The following is a 15,828-nucleotide window of genomic DNA, read 5'->3' on the forward strand; positions in this document are numbered from 1 at the left end:
CTAAATTTTCCCTGATATGCACACGGTATTTTATAATAAAAAATTTTTTAAAATTAAAAAAAAAAAAAAAGTCTGAAAATTCAAAAAACCAAAACGCTGCTTCTCCTCCAAAGGATCACAACTTCTCTCCAGCAAGGGAACAAAACTGGATGGAGAATGAGTTTGACAAACAGACAGAAGTAGGCTTCAGAAGGTGGGTAATAGCAAACTCCTCCGAGCTAAAGGAGCATGTTCTAACCCAATGTAAGGAAGCTAAGAACCTTGAAAAAAGGTTAGACAAATTGCTAACTAGAATAATCAGCTTAGAAAAGAACATAAACGACCTGATGGAGCTGAAAAACACAGCACAAGAACTTCGTGAAGCATACACCAGTTTCAATAGCCGAATCAATCAAGCAAAAGAAAGGATATCAGTAATTGAAGATCAACTTAATGAAACAGAGAAGACAAGATTAGAGAAAAAAGAATAAAAAGAAACGAAAAAACCTCCAAGAAATATGGGACTATGTGAAAAGACCAAATCTACGGTTGATTGGTGTATCTGAAAGTGACGAGGAGAATGGAACCAAGTTGGAAAACACTCTTCAGAATATTATTCAGGAGAACTTCCCCAACCTAGCAAGACAGGACAACATTCAAATTCAAGAAATGCAGAGAACACCACAAAGATACTCCTTGAGAAGAGCAACCCCAAGACACATAATCGTCAGATTCACCAAGGTTGAAATGAAGGAAAAAATGTTAAGTGCAGCCACAGAGAAAAGTTGGGTTACCCACAAAGGGAAGCCCATCATACTAACAGGATATCTCTCTGAAGAAACCCTACAAGCCAGAAAAGAGTGGGGACCAATATTCAACATTCTTAAAGAAAAGAATTTTCAACCCAGAATTTCATATCCAGCCAAACTAAGTTTCATAAGTGAAGAAGAAATAAAATCCTTTACAGACAAGCAAATGATGAGAGATTTTGTCACCACCAGGCTTGCCTTACAAGTGTTCCTGAAGGAAACACTAAATATGGAAAGGAACTAGTACAAGCCACTGCAAAAACATACCAAATTGTAAGAGCATCAACACTATGAAGAAACTGTATCAACTAATGAGCAAAACAACCAGCTAGCATCATAATGACAGGATCAAGTTCACACATAACAATATTAACCTTAAATGTAAAAGGACTAAATGCCCCAATTAAAAGACACAAACTGGCAAATTGGATAAAGAGTCAAGACCCATCAGTGTGCTGTATTTAGGAGACCCAGCTCACATGCAAAGACACACATGGGCTCAAAATAAAGGGATGGAGGAATATTTACCAAGCAAATGGAAAGAAAAAAAAATACAGGAGTTGCAATGTTAATCTCTGATAAAACAGACTTTATAACCAACAAGAATCAAAAGAACAAAGAAGGGCAATACATAATGGTAAAGGGATCAACGCAGCAAGAAGAGCTAACTCTCCTAAATATATAGGCACCCAATACAGAAGCACTCAGATTCATAAAGCAAGCTTGACTTAGAAACCTACAAAGACACATAGACCCCCACACAATAATAGTAGGAGACTTTAATACCTCACTGTCAATATTAGACAGATCAATGAGACAGAAAATTAACAAAGATATTCAGGACTTGAACTCAACTCTGGACCAGGCGGACCTAATAGACATCTCAAGAACTCTCCACCCCAAATCAACAGAATATATATTCTTCTCAGCACCACATCGCACTTATTCTAAAATTGACCGCATAATTGGAAGTAAAACACTCCTCAGCAGATGCAAAAGAATGGAAATCATAACAAACAGTCTCTCAGACCACAGTGCAATCAAATTAGAATTCAGGATTAAGAAACTCACTCAAAATTGCACAACTACATGGAAACTAAACAACCTGCTCCTAAATGACTACTGGGTAAATAACGAAATGAAGGCAGAAATAAAGATGTTGTTTGAAACCAATAAGAATGAAGACACAGCATACCAGAATCTCTAGGACACAGCTAAAGCAGTGTGTAGAAAGAAATTTATAGCACTAAATGCCCACAAGAGAAAGCAGGAAAGATCAAAAATTGACACCCTAACATCAAAATTTAATGTTGCTTCTCTAGTTAGAAGCAACAGCAAACAAATTCAAAATCTAGCAGAAGACAAGTAATAACTAAGATCAGAGCAGAGCTGAAGGAGATAGTGACATGAAAAATGCTTCAAAAAAATCAATGAATCCAGGAACTGTTTTTTGAAAAGATAAACAAAACAGACAGACCACTAGCCAGACTAATAAAAAAGAAATGAGAGAAGAATCAAATAGGCACAATAAAAAATGATATAGGGGATTTCATCACTATTCCCACAGAAATACAAACTACCATCAGAGAATACTATAAACACCTCTATGCAAATAAACTAGAAAATCTAGAAGAAATGAATAAATTCCTGGACACATACACCCTCCCAAGTCTAAACTTGGAGAAGTCAAATCCCTGAATAAACCAATAACAAGTTTGGAAATTGAAGCAGTAATTAATAGCCTACCAACCAAAAAAAGCCCAGAATCAGACAGATTCACAGTCGAATTCTACCAGAGGTACAAATAGGAACAGGTACCATTCCTTCTGAAACTATTCCAAACAACAGAAAAAGAGGGAATCCTCCCTAATTCATTTTATGAGCCCAGCATCATCCTGATACCAAAACCTGGCAGAGACACAACATAAAAAGAAACTTTCAGGCCAATATCCCTGATGAACATCAATGTGAAAATCCTCAATAAAATACTGGCAAACCTAATCCAGCAGCACATCCAAAAGCTTATCCACCGCGATCAAGTCGGCTTCATCCCTGAGATGCAAGGCTGGTTCAACATATGCATATCAATAAATGTAGTCCATCACATAAACAGAACCAATCACAAAAACCACATGAGTATCTCAATAGATGCAGAAAAGGCATTCGACAAAATTCAACACCACTTCATGCTAAAAATCTCTCAATAAACTGGGTATTGATGGAACGTATCTCAAAATAATAAGAGCTACTTATGATTACAAATCATTCTACTATAAAGACACATGCACACATATGTTTATTGTGGCACTATTTACAATAGGAAAGACTTGGAACCAACCCAATTTTCCATCAATAATAGACCGGATAAAGAAAACGTGGCATATATACACCATGGAATACTATGCAGCCATAAAAATGGATGAGTTCATGTCCTTTGCAGGGACATGGACGAAGCTGGAAACCATCATTCTCAGCAAACTGTCACAAGAACAGAAAACCAAACACCGCATGTTCTCTCTCATAAGTGGGAGTTGAACAATGAGAATACATGGATATGGGGATGGGAACATCACACACTGGGGCCTTTTGGTGGGTGGGGGGTCTAGGGGAGGGATAACATTAGGAGAAATACCTAATGTAGGTGACAGGTTGATGGGTGCAGCAAGCCATCATGGCACGTGTATACCTATGTAACAAAACTGCACGTTCTGCACATGTACCCCAGAACTTGAAGTATAATAATTTTTGAAAAAAGAGGCTGAATGTATGCAATCCAACAACCCCACTACTGGGTATCTACCCAAAGGAAAAGAAACCACTATATCAAAAAGACACCTTCATATATATGTTTATTGCATTACAATTTACGATTATAAAGATTTGGAACCACCCTAAGGGCCCATCGATCAATGAGTGGATAAAGAAAATGGGACATATACACCATGAAATACTACTCAGCCATAACAAAGAATAAAATGATGTCTTTTGCAGCAACTTCCACGGAGCTGGAGTTCATAATTCTAAGTGCAATAACTCAGGAATGGAAAACCAAGTAACGTATATTCTCACTTAAAAGAAAGAGCTAAGCTATGGGTTTGCAAAGGCATGCAGAGTGGTATAATGGACACTGGAGACTCAGAAGCAGGAGAAAGGGAAAGGACAAAAAACTAGATATTGGGTAGAATGTACACTACTCAAGTGACAGGTGCACTAAAATCTCAGACTTCACCACTATGCAATTCATCCATAAAACCAAAAACCACTTGTACCCATAAAGCTGTTGACATTTTAAATAAATAAATAATAAAAAATATGAACAAATAAAACTAAAACTGAAAAGAGGTTAAATATATGTGTTATTAAAAATTACACTAAAAATCCCATCAAGTGTGCTTGAATAGTTATGACGTTTACTAGATTTATTACTTATAAAGCATGAATACAAGGATTTCATTTATCAGTTAGTTCTAAAACATGTCTTTCACCATTGCAGGGGCTAGTCTATAAGTTTTATATTGAAAATTTCCCTAGAAAGTTTAGGATATATATATATATATACACACACACACACACACGTGACAAAATCTTTAGACCTCTGGAAGAGTCACATTTTACATTAGTTTCAGGAGACAAGGAACCATCTACTTCATTTACTTTCTGCTTTGTAGGAAAATACATTTGTGTATCAATATGAACCCAGGTGGGTGTGATTGCATGTAGAGCACAACCCAAACTCCTGGATCGCAGACTACTTAATAGCAAGTTTTATCCCCCTGGCATTTGCTTCCAACTTTATCAGACAAAGTAAAATAATGGTGATATAACCCACATCACTCTATGGTATTTTAATAAACATGCAAATAAATAGCACACAGTGCTACATAATCACTTTTCAAGGTGATTTTTTAAACATTATTTTACTTTCATAAAGTAGCAATAGTCCCCAGATAATTATGGCTTGTGCTAACTGAAAGAACAGTCCTTGTTTCACTGATTTGCACACTTTTGCTCAATTGAAGTTAACAGAATGGGCCATAACTGGAAGTGGAAGTCTCTGTTTAATTTATTTGCCACAGTAACACTATAAAGCCAACCACTGTAATCTCAGTCTAGTTTGGAGTCTAATGACTGAATGAAGAGGTAGAAAACCAAAAATGGCAGCCAACACATGATAAGAATCCTCATAAAGGAATATTAGAAAGCGTCCTGTGTAATGCCATCCATCTATAATGGCTACAGTTTCAAGCTGTCTGGATACAGACGGTTGACTAGATGACTTTCCCAACACAAATAAATTTTTAGAAATTTGACCTCATTTCAGGATCATTCACTATGCTTTACATGCAGTCCAGAATGCTGCACACATATGATATTCCTTGCCCTCTAGGAGTTTATGTTCTAAACAAAATCCCAGAAATGTTATTTCCCCATAAGGTTGACTTAACTTTTATGTTTTTCATTTGATTACAGCACAAGGATCTACCTCAAAAGTTCAATTTATACCTCAAGGGGAGGGAGCAAGATTAAGGGAGACAACTGAATTCAAACCCATAAAAGTTATTTAATACATGTCAATATTATACCTAAAAAGTAGTCGTCTGGCTGGGTGCAGTGGCTCATGCCTGTAATCCCAGCACCTTGGGAGGCCAGGGCAGGCAGATCACAAGGTCAGGAGTTTGAGACCATCCTGGCCAATATGGTGAAACCCCATCTCTACTAAAATAAAAATTAGCTGGGCGTGGTGGCATTCACCTGTAGTCCCAGCTACTCCGGAGGCTGAGGCAGAAGAATCGCTTGAACCCAGGAGATGGAGGTTGAAATGAGCGGAGATTATGCCACTGCATTCCAGCCTGGGTGACAGAGTGAGACTCTGTCTCAAAAAGAAAAAAAGAAAAAAAATTAGTCTTCTAATGAATTCATTATTTACACAGCAGAACATTTTCAACAAATGTATAGAGCATTGTTATATTAGGAATCATGAGAGCACAAAGAACACATCTGATTCTTGTTCTTTTTTTAAAGTCTCCTACCCAATTCTCTCTCTCATTAGCCACTCCTTGAGTGACATGCACAATAACAACACTCTCCAGCTCAAGAAACTGCAGGACAAACATATACGCCCCCATAGGTGAGTCAGTGGGAAAAGTGCAGTACATGAATCATCACCATTTAAAACAGTTCCATCACTGATGCTCTACTGGAATTACTCCATCATCTCCCTGTAACCTTAGAGTTTACTTTAAAAACCCTCTAGGCTAGGCGAGGCTAACATTATTTCCAGTATCATGTAAACCATTGACATGAAAACATTAAGACAAGTTTAAAACTATGCAAAAAATATATTAAAAGAATCTACTTTTCTACAAATATAATACAATAAGGAATACTTCAACAAGGTATATACATTAAATTTTATTAGTTTTTATTTCCCTTAACTGGGCTATCACTAACAATTATAGAGTTGTTTTCTTTTATTAAATGGTTAAAAGACCTTCAAAGCTAGAATACAATTTGCCCTTATCTGGAGTAAAGGAGTGGCTATTTAAGAGGGATCATTAGCTATAATGTAGAATATGAAGCCATGCCTCTCCTACCAACAGCTGACAGGCTCATCAGGTAACGGTGGAACATCAAAGAATGAGGACTTGCTTGTGAGGTGGAACTCAACAACCATCATTTTTAACATGCTTTTAACCATCAACACTCGATCACTTAATTTTTGCTACTATACCAATATCTTAGTTGTCCCATTTTTAAAATAAAGGATATACCAGTAACTGACCAGAAAACAATTACTATATACCCATACATATGAAAGTCTATAAATAACTGGTGGGTAGAGGAGAAAGATGTAAACTGATCCTTTCTGAGATTGTAGAGGCCCAGTTTCCTCATTGTGTTCCCACATAAATACTTTCATTGCAGATACTTCAAGTGTTATGCCAGACTTATACAGAAAGAAATCCTGGAGTATGTGTTCTGAATGTGTTGGTAAAGAAAGTCACTTCATTTGAGAGGTCCCTGCCCCTTCAACCTCACCCTCCTTACCAATATACATTCATCACTGAAAAGGGAAATATTTACAAAAGTTAGTTTAGTTATGTTTAAATATTATGTTTAGCTGTCTGGAGACCATGTTCTCAAGATTTATACAAGAAATCAAGGATTAAACTTCATAACAATTAGAAAACCACACTGTGTAAAATCAAAGACTTAGTTAAAGGAAATTAAAATAGTTTTACCATTGGTGTTAAACTGAAATGGCTCCATTTCTTCCCAACACCTGGAATCAAAACCTTTTGAACTTTCATGTAAACAAACCAGGACATGCAAAATGCTCTGTCTGCAGCAAGGTACCACCTCTGCACAGGCATTTGGGTGAAAAATGTGGAAAATGCCTGAGGACTCTTTGAAGCAGCTTAGTAGAAGTGAGAGCAGGAAAGAGGCTCTTCTCTAGGGTAAGTTTGTTTAGTAGAAAGTAAGCAAGTTGTCAGGGTAAAAGTTGACAATGTTGATTCCAACAGTTTGAACTGCGAATAAACATCCAAAGGGATTATGTTACTGAGAATTAGAAAAGATTCCACTAAACTCAATAGAACACTTGCGTTTTCAAAGATAATATGCCTCCAAGCCATACTCTGGAGCCTCGGTTTAGGGGTTAGAATTACCCTAAGCCCTTTCTATGCCACATTAAAGAACACAAGGTTTGACCCCTCTAACAAGTGCCTAAATATATTAGAATAAAGATGGAATAAAAATATTTCATTTCCACTCATTGAACTGGAAAATATTACACACACACACGCACACTTATAAACACACATGCACACATACATATGAGGTTGACTGAAAAAACCTGAAGAAACATCTATGCTCTTCCCAAACATCTAAACTTAAACCAAGTTTCACTAACCAATTTAGGGAAATACATGCATTGGCCATAAATCACTTTTAAGTTTTCCCTTCTTAATGACCTATCAAAGAGCAAAAAACAGGGCCTATACTTATGAAATCCATAATCCCCTTCTCTGCTCACCAAAGCCACGTTTAAGTCTGGCTTTCATCTCATGCTGTTGGGTTTTTCACCAGGTACAAGATGAAAAGCTGGAAGAGTCTCTTACTTTTCTAAAAGCAAAACAATTTGGTTGCCACTCAGCAATTCCTGGTGACATGCCAAGAAGTCTGTAAAAAAAAAAAGTTAAAGTTTTCCTAACTTAGAGCTTACAAAAATAAGTGTGAGATGTTCATAGCCTGTCAGACAATCCATCTTTTAATTTTTTAATATTCATAAACAAGGGAAAACACATACTTTTGACTTGTTTATTTGGAGCAATATAATGTAGGTCTGCCTTATGTGGTCTCAAGAAAATGGAGGTAACTTGGACTGCTCTTCTGAGTTCATCTCAAATGCTTAATGATTCTCACATAATATTCTGCTATTACAATCTTTTCCAAAGCCTGACAAAAACACGCAGCTCGTTTGCTCATTACCAGCAAGTTTGCAAGCAGCCCTGAAAAAAGTTGATTCTCCTTGCAGCCCTGACACATATTCGCTTTCCTCCTAGAACCAAGGATGTAAGGGAGCATGACTCAGTCTCATAGCCTCTTTGTTCTTAAAAAGAAAATCAAATTCCCCAGATATTTCCAAACTCCACCAAGAATAGAACATTCTCTGCTCTGCCTGAAGATCATTATCTCTTTTACATTTCATCTTTATATTCACTGGGTTCACAGAAAGGGCATACATGGAAAGAGGAAAATAGCTGCTTCTTAAAAGACACCAAATTTAGTATTCTCTCAAATCTACTGGCACACATCTAGAAAGTCACATTTTTAAAGGCTTCATTAGGTTTTCATTGGTTCTGTGTTTTGAGAAGAAAACACATGCTGAATCACCCGTAACTTCAAACCAAAATATATCTGCAAACTACAAGGAATATTTGTAATAGAAAGACAAGTCATTACAATTTAAAAAATGATATAGTAGGTGTAGACAGACAGATGTGTACCCCAAATAACAAGTTACTAACTGAATGCTCTAAGATTTCAACCAGCTCCAACAGCCTTACCTGTTAATATGAGATTACTGTAAGTATTGGAGAATTGCTCCTTTAGAAGAACCAGATGCATCTGAGCTGCCTTCTCCCTTTGGAGCTCCAGCATAACATCAGGGTGCTGGGCAATCTTGCAGCCTTTCTGTTTATCTAAGGCAACATCACTTCGAACAATGTCTACAAAAAGAAAGAAAGAAGGCAGGCAGCAAAAACTAAAACAAAACAAAAAATAATACACCATCAAAGTCTTGTTTCACCCAAAATGACAGAATTAATAAGCTACCAACATTTTTATTAGCCTAAAGAGATGCATAAGTAATCAATCAGAAGGCTCTCCAACTCCATGACATATCCTGAAAGTTCCTCTGGTCATTTCCAAATTCTTGGGAGATCTATCTGTTCCTTAGCTCTCTCTGACATCATTTAAGATTCTCACTCCTCAATTCTCCTTCCCAACTCACCTTCAGGACTTATTTACCTCCTGGGGCCTTTTCTTAAGATATCTTACCATTTTCCATGTGAAAAAGTATTATAATACAATTTTGAATACTAGTAACTATGAAGGTCATTCTCTCTACCTCGTGCTAAAGACCAGCTCCAGCATGTGTATTTAGGATACTTGGTCTATTTTTAAATTCACCTGCCAGCCAGCCTACTCAGCTCAAGTTAGAGCTGCCGATCTATGGCTCACCTGGTCAGGGTTTTTTCTGCTATTTTTCATGTACCTCGAGTAAAATAGTTTAATTCTGACTCAGTAATCATTCTTTCAATCCAGAAATATTTTTTGAGTCACTGAAGAGAGGACAGGAGGTCTAGAGTCATGGCAGATCTGCCTTTTCCCCAATTATTTTTCCATACTGCTTTTTATACTTCGGTATGATTTTCATTCAAAGCAGATGTAGTCTCCAGAAAACAGCTTCCTCAAAAAGAAAAAAAATCACACAGAATGCTTTGGCTGGGTGCGGTGGCTCACGCCTGTAATCCCAGCACTTTGGGAGGCCAAGGCAAGCAGACCACAAGGTCAGGAGTTCAAGACCAGCCTGACCAATATGGTGAAACCCTGTCTCTACTAAAAATACAAAAAACTAGCCAGGCATGGTGGCATGCACCTGTAGTCCCAGCTACTTGGGAGGTTGAGGCAGGAGAATCGCTTAACCCAGGAGGCGGAGGTTGCAGTGAGCCGAGATTGCGCCACTGCACTCCACTCCACCCTGGGCAATACAGGGAGACTCTGTCAAAAAAAAAAAAAAAAAAAATGCTTCCCAATTAGCAGGAAGCTCTCGTGCCCTAAAGTTATTTATTAATTTTTTACAAATTAAAATATAATTCAACTGATTATCATAGGTATAAATGATACCATCAGCAGTAATCTAGGTGGCAACTCCAAAAACTTGCAAGTTTTGCATAACAAAACTGAAGAATTTTAATGGAGCTAAAAAATAACTGCTTTGCCACTTTTGACACCAATGACTTTGGAAAGAATAAAACTAATGCCCATGTTAATGGTACTAAAAGGAAAGCTATATTCAGTGACACTTAAGAGAAAATAGGGCATATGGCAAAAAGGGTGGAATACTGTTCTGGAGAAGTAGTCTTTTCTTTCAGATTTCTAAAAGAAAAGCCCAGGTATAAATACAAACCCATGACTATGAGGGTTAGGATGTGTGGCACACAAAGATAACCCAGATGTGAAAATGGTCCTCACTAACTCTTAGATTAAAACAGGAGAGCTGAGTAGAAATAATGCAGTATTTATGCCTAAACATGTATATACCGATTTCTTGAATATGGGTAATAAAGTGAACTCATTTAACAAATAACTAGTCTCACAGATTTTCTGAGACTTAAATACAAAAATTGGGTAAATTAGTTCAAGAATATACTAGATTTTAAGACAATTCAATAGAAGTCAAGAGGAATAATACAGTTTACATTTATATAAATTATATTCTATAAAACTTTTTGGATTACATCATCTAATTGGATCCTTCCAAAAATCCTATCAAAGTAAATGGCAGACATTGTTGACTGGCTGACCCAAACCCTAAACACAATCCCTTCTCCCTTGCCTTTATCTATTATAGAGACTGAAAGGCTACACTATACAATTTCCCAGCTTTCCTCACAGAAAAAGGGTAGTCATGTAACATGGTTCTGGAAAATGAGCTGCAGGCAGACATCTTAAAGGGGGACTTCCCTTGTCAGATTAAAAGAGAGAGCCTCACTAAGAGAAACTCAGTTTTTCCCTTTAGTCCTTTAGTCCCTCCTATTCTCTATGTCTGAAACGTAGATATGAAGCCCAGAGTTCTAGGAGCCACTTTGTAGCCTTGAGTCAAGAAGCAAGAGTAGGGGTCGGGCACAGTGGCTCACGCCTGTAATCCCAGCACTTTGGGAGGCTGAGGCAGGTGGATTACTTGAGGTCAGGAGTTCAAGACCAGCCTGGCAACACAGTGAAACCCCATCTCTATTAAAAATTAAAAAATTAGCTGGGCGTGGTGGCACATGACTGCAGTTTCAGCTACTCAGGAGGCTGAGGCAGGAGAATTGCTTGAACCAGGGAGGCGGAGGTTGCAGTGAGCCGAGATCGTGCCACTGCACTCCAGCCTGGGCAACAGAGTGAGGCTCCATCTCATAAAAAAAAAAAAAAAAAAAAGAAGAAGAAGAAGAAGAAGCAAGAGGGTAAAGGATTACACACTAAAGGTGTTGAACAGAAAAATGGAAAGAGCTTAAGTCCCTAACGTCTTTATTGACTTACCATAACTGTGCTAAACTGCCTATCTCTTAATTTCTTGTCATATGAGGCAAATATACTAATTATGTAAGTCGTTAATAGTCAGTTACTTGTTTTTAAAATTTTAACCTGCTATATAATCCTAAATGATAAAGAACACCATTATCACCTCTATCTTAAATACAAGGTAACTGAGGTCCACAAAGCTTGACTTGCACAAGTTCACATAACCTGGTCAGTTCTCAAATCCAGGGATATTCAAAGCCAATTTCTGTGCTCTTTCCAGAGCTCCTATATGAAACTCATGAGCTTAATAGTAGAATTACATTAAACAATAAAAGGAGGAACTAAAAAGAAAAACTGAATTATACTATTACAATGGCATTCCATAGACTGTCCATGTGGAAAAGAAATATGGATGATGCTTTCTCAGAAAAGATTATAAAACTTGTATCAAAACATACTATAAAAAGTGAAGGAGAGTTTCAATTATCCTGATATCTTCTGATATAAGTCTAATTTGAAGAGTAGAATACCAACTAAACTCCCTATTTCCTATCTAATAAATATATTGCTCAGAATGCAGCAGAAGCAACAATTACAACTGATATCCTCAATATCATTCCAACAAGAACCTTGAAATAAAGTGACTACATTACCTTTATATTAATAACAGTAAGAAAAGAAAACTGTGAACATGGCCAAACATATGTCCTAAACTTTAGAAAAGCAGATTTCAAAAATATTTAGGGAAAAATTAGATATGCTGTATCTGAAGTAAAAGTATGGATTCCTTATTCAACTCTAATCTGTTTGAAATTGTATCAATGACTAGATAAACACAAAGCAAAGATACTTATTAAAGAAGCACATGGTAATATATCTGGGGGAAGAGTTAGTATCATCTATGACACACTCAAAGTTCAAAATTATCTTGGAAATCTAAAAACTTGTGCTGAAATCCGAAAAATGGAAGATAAAGACATGAACACAAAGTCCGACATTTATACTGAAAATTAACGACATAAGATTTAAGATGGGAAAGCCAGACCAAACAGAAGCTCATATACTTAAGATCTTATTAAGATTTGTAGGCTTTGATTGAATACTAGCTTAATATAAGTCGGTACTATGATATTGCTGCCAAAATGATTAATGCAATCTTAGTCTAAATTAACAGAACCAAAACATGCAGAATAAAGGAGGCAACACAGCTATGCTACATTCCATGCCTACCAAGTGCAGCACAGTCAAGAGTTTGGAGTCAAGCAGACCTCTGTTCAAATCCTAGCTTGGTACTCGCTTATTAGTTAAAAAAGTGGCAGACAAAATACCTTTCTAAGTTTCCATTTCTTTATCTAATGTTGTACAGATACACAAAAGGCATTGCACTATGCATACAATAAGAGCACAATGAAGAGTACCTATAATTATTTTTCTAATTAGTATCCTGCTTATGGTATTGTATATTTCCAGCTATAATAGCCTCAGATGAATCCTGATAATCTAGAGTACATCCAAAGAAAAGTACAAATATGGAAAATAATGTTGATCTTTTAAAATAGCTGAAACTATGATACAGTGGACTTTGGGGACTCGGAAGGAAGGGCAAGAGTCAGGTGACGAATGGAAGACTATACACTGGGAACAGTGTATACTGCTTGGGTGATGGGTGCACCAAAATCTCTGAAATCACCACTAAATAACTTATGCATGTAACCAAACACCACCTGTCCCCCCAAAACTATTGAAATTTTTAAAATAAACAAATACATACATATATATACACAAAATAAAATAAAACAAAATAGGTGAAACTGAGCCTGGCAAACAAAGAGCCAAAGATGACTTGCTTTCACATACAGAAGAAATAGTTGACTGATTCTGTGTAAATCCAAAAAGCCAAACATGATGGGAGTACCCAAAAAACAAACCTACTGATCAGTTCCATGTGAGAAAACTTTTTTAACAACAGAAGCTGTCAAATAAGAAAAAGGACTACTTCATGAAGGAGTAAGTTTCCCATCCCTGGAGATATTCAAGCAGAGAATGGGTGACCCAGGCATAACGAAGTAATTTCAATACAGATATTAAAACCTGCCAGACACAAGATTAGATACTTTCACCTATATTATGTGAGGCAATATAGCAGGATGGTTAAAAAGCACAGGTTTTGAATTCAAATATATATAGAAGTTTGGATTCCTCTAGTACTAATATCTGAGAGCTCTTGGACAAACCACTAAATCTCTCAATGCCTTTCCTAATAAAGAAGGGAATTTCCTTTTCTAGAAACATGAAAATACCAATAGCTTAATTACAATGAACTTATCACAGTAATAGAGACATATTAGGCATTCAACAAGTGCCAGATGTTTCAGTGGTTGTCAATAATAACATCACATTGTAATATCAGAAAGTTATTACTGGAGGATAGTATTTTTCAGGTCATTTCAACACTTTTATAGTTCCAAAAAAATGTGTGCTTTTCTTGTGTCTTTATCAGACATAATACAAAGAATAAAGACTCAAAGCCAGAAAACTTAGATATAAATTTAACTAATTTACCAAATAATCATAAAACTCTAAACTAAAATTAAAACATTATGCTTATTTTTTTTTCCTGGTATACCAAACTGGGGAGTTGCTGGCCTGGATGATCTCTAAGTCTCTTTATTGCCCCTGCTAGTTCTTCCCTCTTATAGATATTCTTTGTTGTTATGTAATCAAAGTAGTTCCAAACTTGAGTCCAAACATCAAGCTATCCATACTCCTCTTCCCATCTCCCCTTATGATCCTTATCCTAGTATATAATTCAAGGATGCCAAAATACCCAATACATACCCTGACAGATGCAACAAAGGAGTGGGCATCTAGCACCAAAGTTGATGCACTAGAATCCATTTATTGTCTATAATTATTTCTGGATATCTAGGTACAAAAGCATTTGTATTTTTGTTTATTCTTTCTTCCACACCTTTTCCATAAACTAACCAGTTAGTAACCCACAGCAGTGCTAGCCTAAGGTAGCGGTTCTGGTTGAGGCAAATGACAGACTGGCAGACCAGCCAAACAAAAAATTTTTTAAGACAGTGTCTTACTCTGTCACCCAGGCTGGAGTGCAGTGGCATGATCATAGCCCACCACAGCCTCGAACTCCTAGGCTCAACCAATCCTCCCACCTTAGTGTCCCAAACAGTCAGAACTACAGGGACACACCACCATACCTGGCTAATTTTTAAAAATTTTGTGTAGAGATGAAATCTCATTATGTTTCCTAGGCTGGTCTCAAACTCCTTGTCTCAAACAATCCTCCTGCCTCAGCCTCCCAAAGTGCTGGTATTACAGGCATGAGCCACCACATCTGGCCTAGCTAAACACTTTAATAGAAAGACCCTGGCACTTCAGGAGACATAGAATGAGCTATATATGCTTTCCACACAAGCTTGGCTGACTAGCAGGCTATGTGCACATGCAAGGGAGCCCCAACATAGGCTAAGTTCTTCACACATAACTGGCTAATGGGGAGGCTATGCACAAACATGGGAAAGACCCAAGAGATCAGGAGGAAAGAATAAAGTGAAAAAGACCGAAAAAAATGCCACAAAACTTAATGTGTTTATCAATCCACAAAGAAATCCATCAGCTGAAAGTAAAAACATTAAGGATCCAAAATGTTTGAAACATCCTCTGAAGAGTCATTGGCTGATCACTAAGCTATGCAGACTCAGAAGCAAACCCTAGGAAACCAAGTTAAAAAAATAAAATAAAATTTTAAAACTGTAAAGAAATATCAGTAACAGCACAACAAAAAGATATTAAGTCCACATAACTTACTAAAAAACAGAGAAAACATAAAACAACAATTGTCATGGAAAAAAAAAAGAACTACTTTGATCACAAAACAACAAAGATCAGCAAGAGGGGAATGCTATAGATTGGCTATAATCTATCTAAAATAGCCAGTTTCCAATAAAATATTACAAGCCATGCAAAAAAATAGGAAAGTGTAAACCACATTTGGGGTGGGGGGAAGCAGTCAATAGAACTAACTCTATATGGACCCAGCAGAAAAAAATTCTTAAAAAGATATATGTTTTTAAAATTACAAAGAAGCCACATTTAAATAATTAAAAAGTTATGATTCAATAAGTAGGGGACCAAGATTAAAAAATAAAACTTTATTTTTAAAAAGAACTAAATGAATATTCTAGAGTTGAAAAGTAGAGTAACTGAAATGAAAAATACACTAGAT

General features: G+C 36.6%; 1 protein-coding gene across 4 annotated transcripts in view; it reads right to left on the reverse strand.

Moving 5' to 3' along the window:
* The window catches only part of HPSE2 (heparanase 2 (inactive)), a 775,791-nt gene that overhangs the window by 674,787 nt on the left and 85,176 nt on the right, over positions 1-15,828 (reverse strand). For 3 of the 4 annotated variants that reach the window (XM_017880540.1, XM_017880532.1, XM_017880522.1), the window contains exon 3: positions 8,858-9,019. The exons of the other annotated variant lie outside the window; for it this stretch is intronic. In XM_017880540.1, coding sequence (XP_017736029.1) covers positions 8,858-9,019 — 162 coding nt within the window. The remainder of the gene's footprint in view (positions 1-8,857; positions 9,020-15,828) is intronic. 4 annotated transcript variants of the gene reach the window in all.

Source organism: Rhinopithecus bieti, unplaced genomic scaffold (genome assembly GCF_001698545.2).
Source record: "Rhinopithecus bieti isolate Rb0 unplaced genomic scaffold, ASM169854v2 scaffold_425, whole genome shotgun sequence".
NCBI classification, from domain to species: domain Eukaryota; kingdom Metazoa; phylum Chordata; class Mammalia; order Primates; family Cercopithecidae; genus Rhinopithecus; species Rhinopithecus bieti.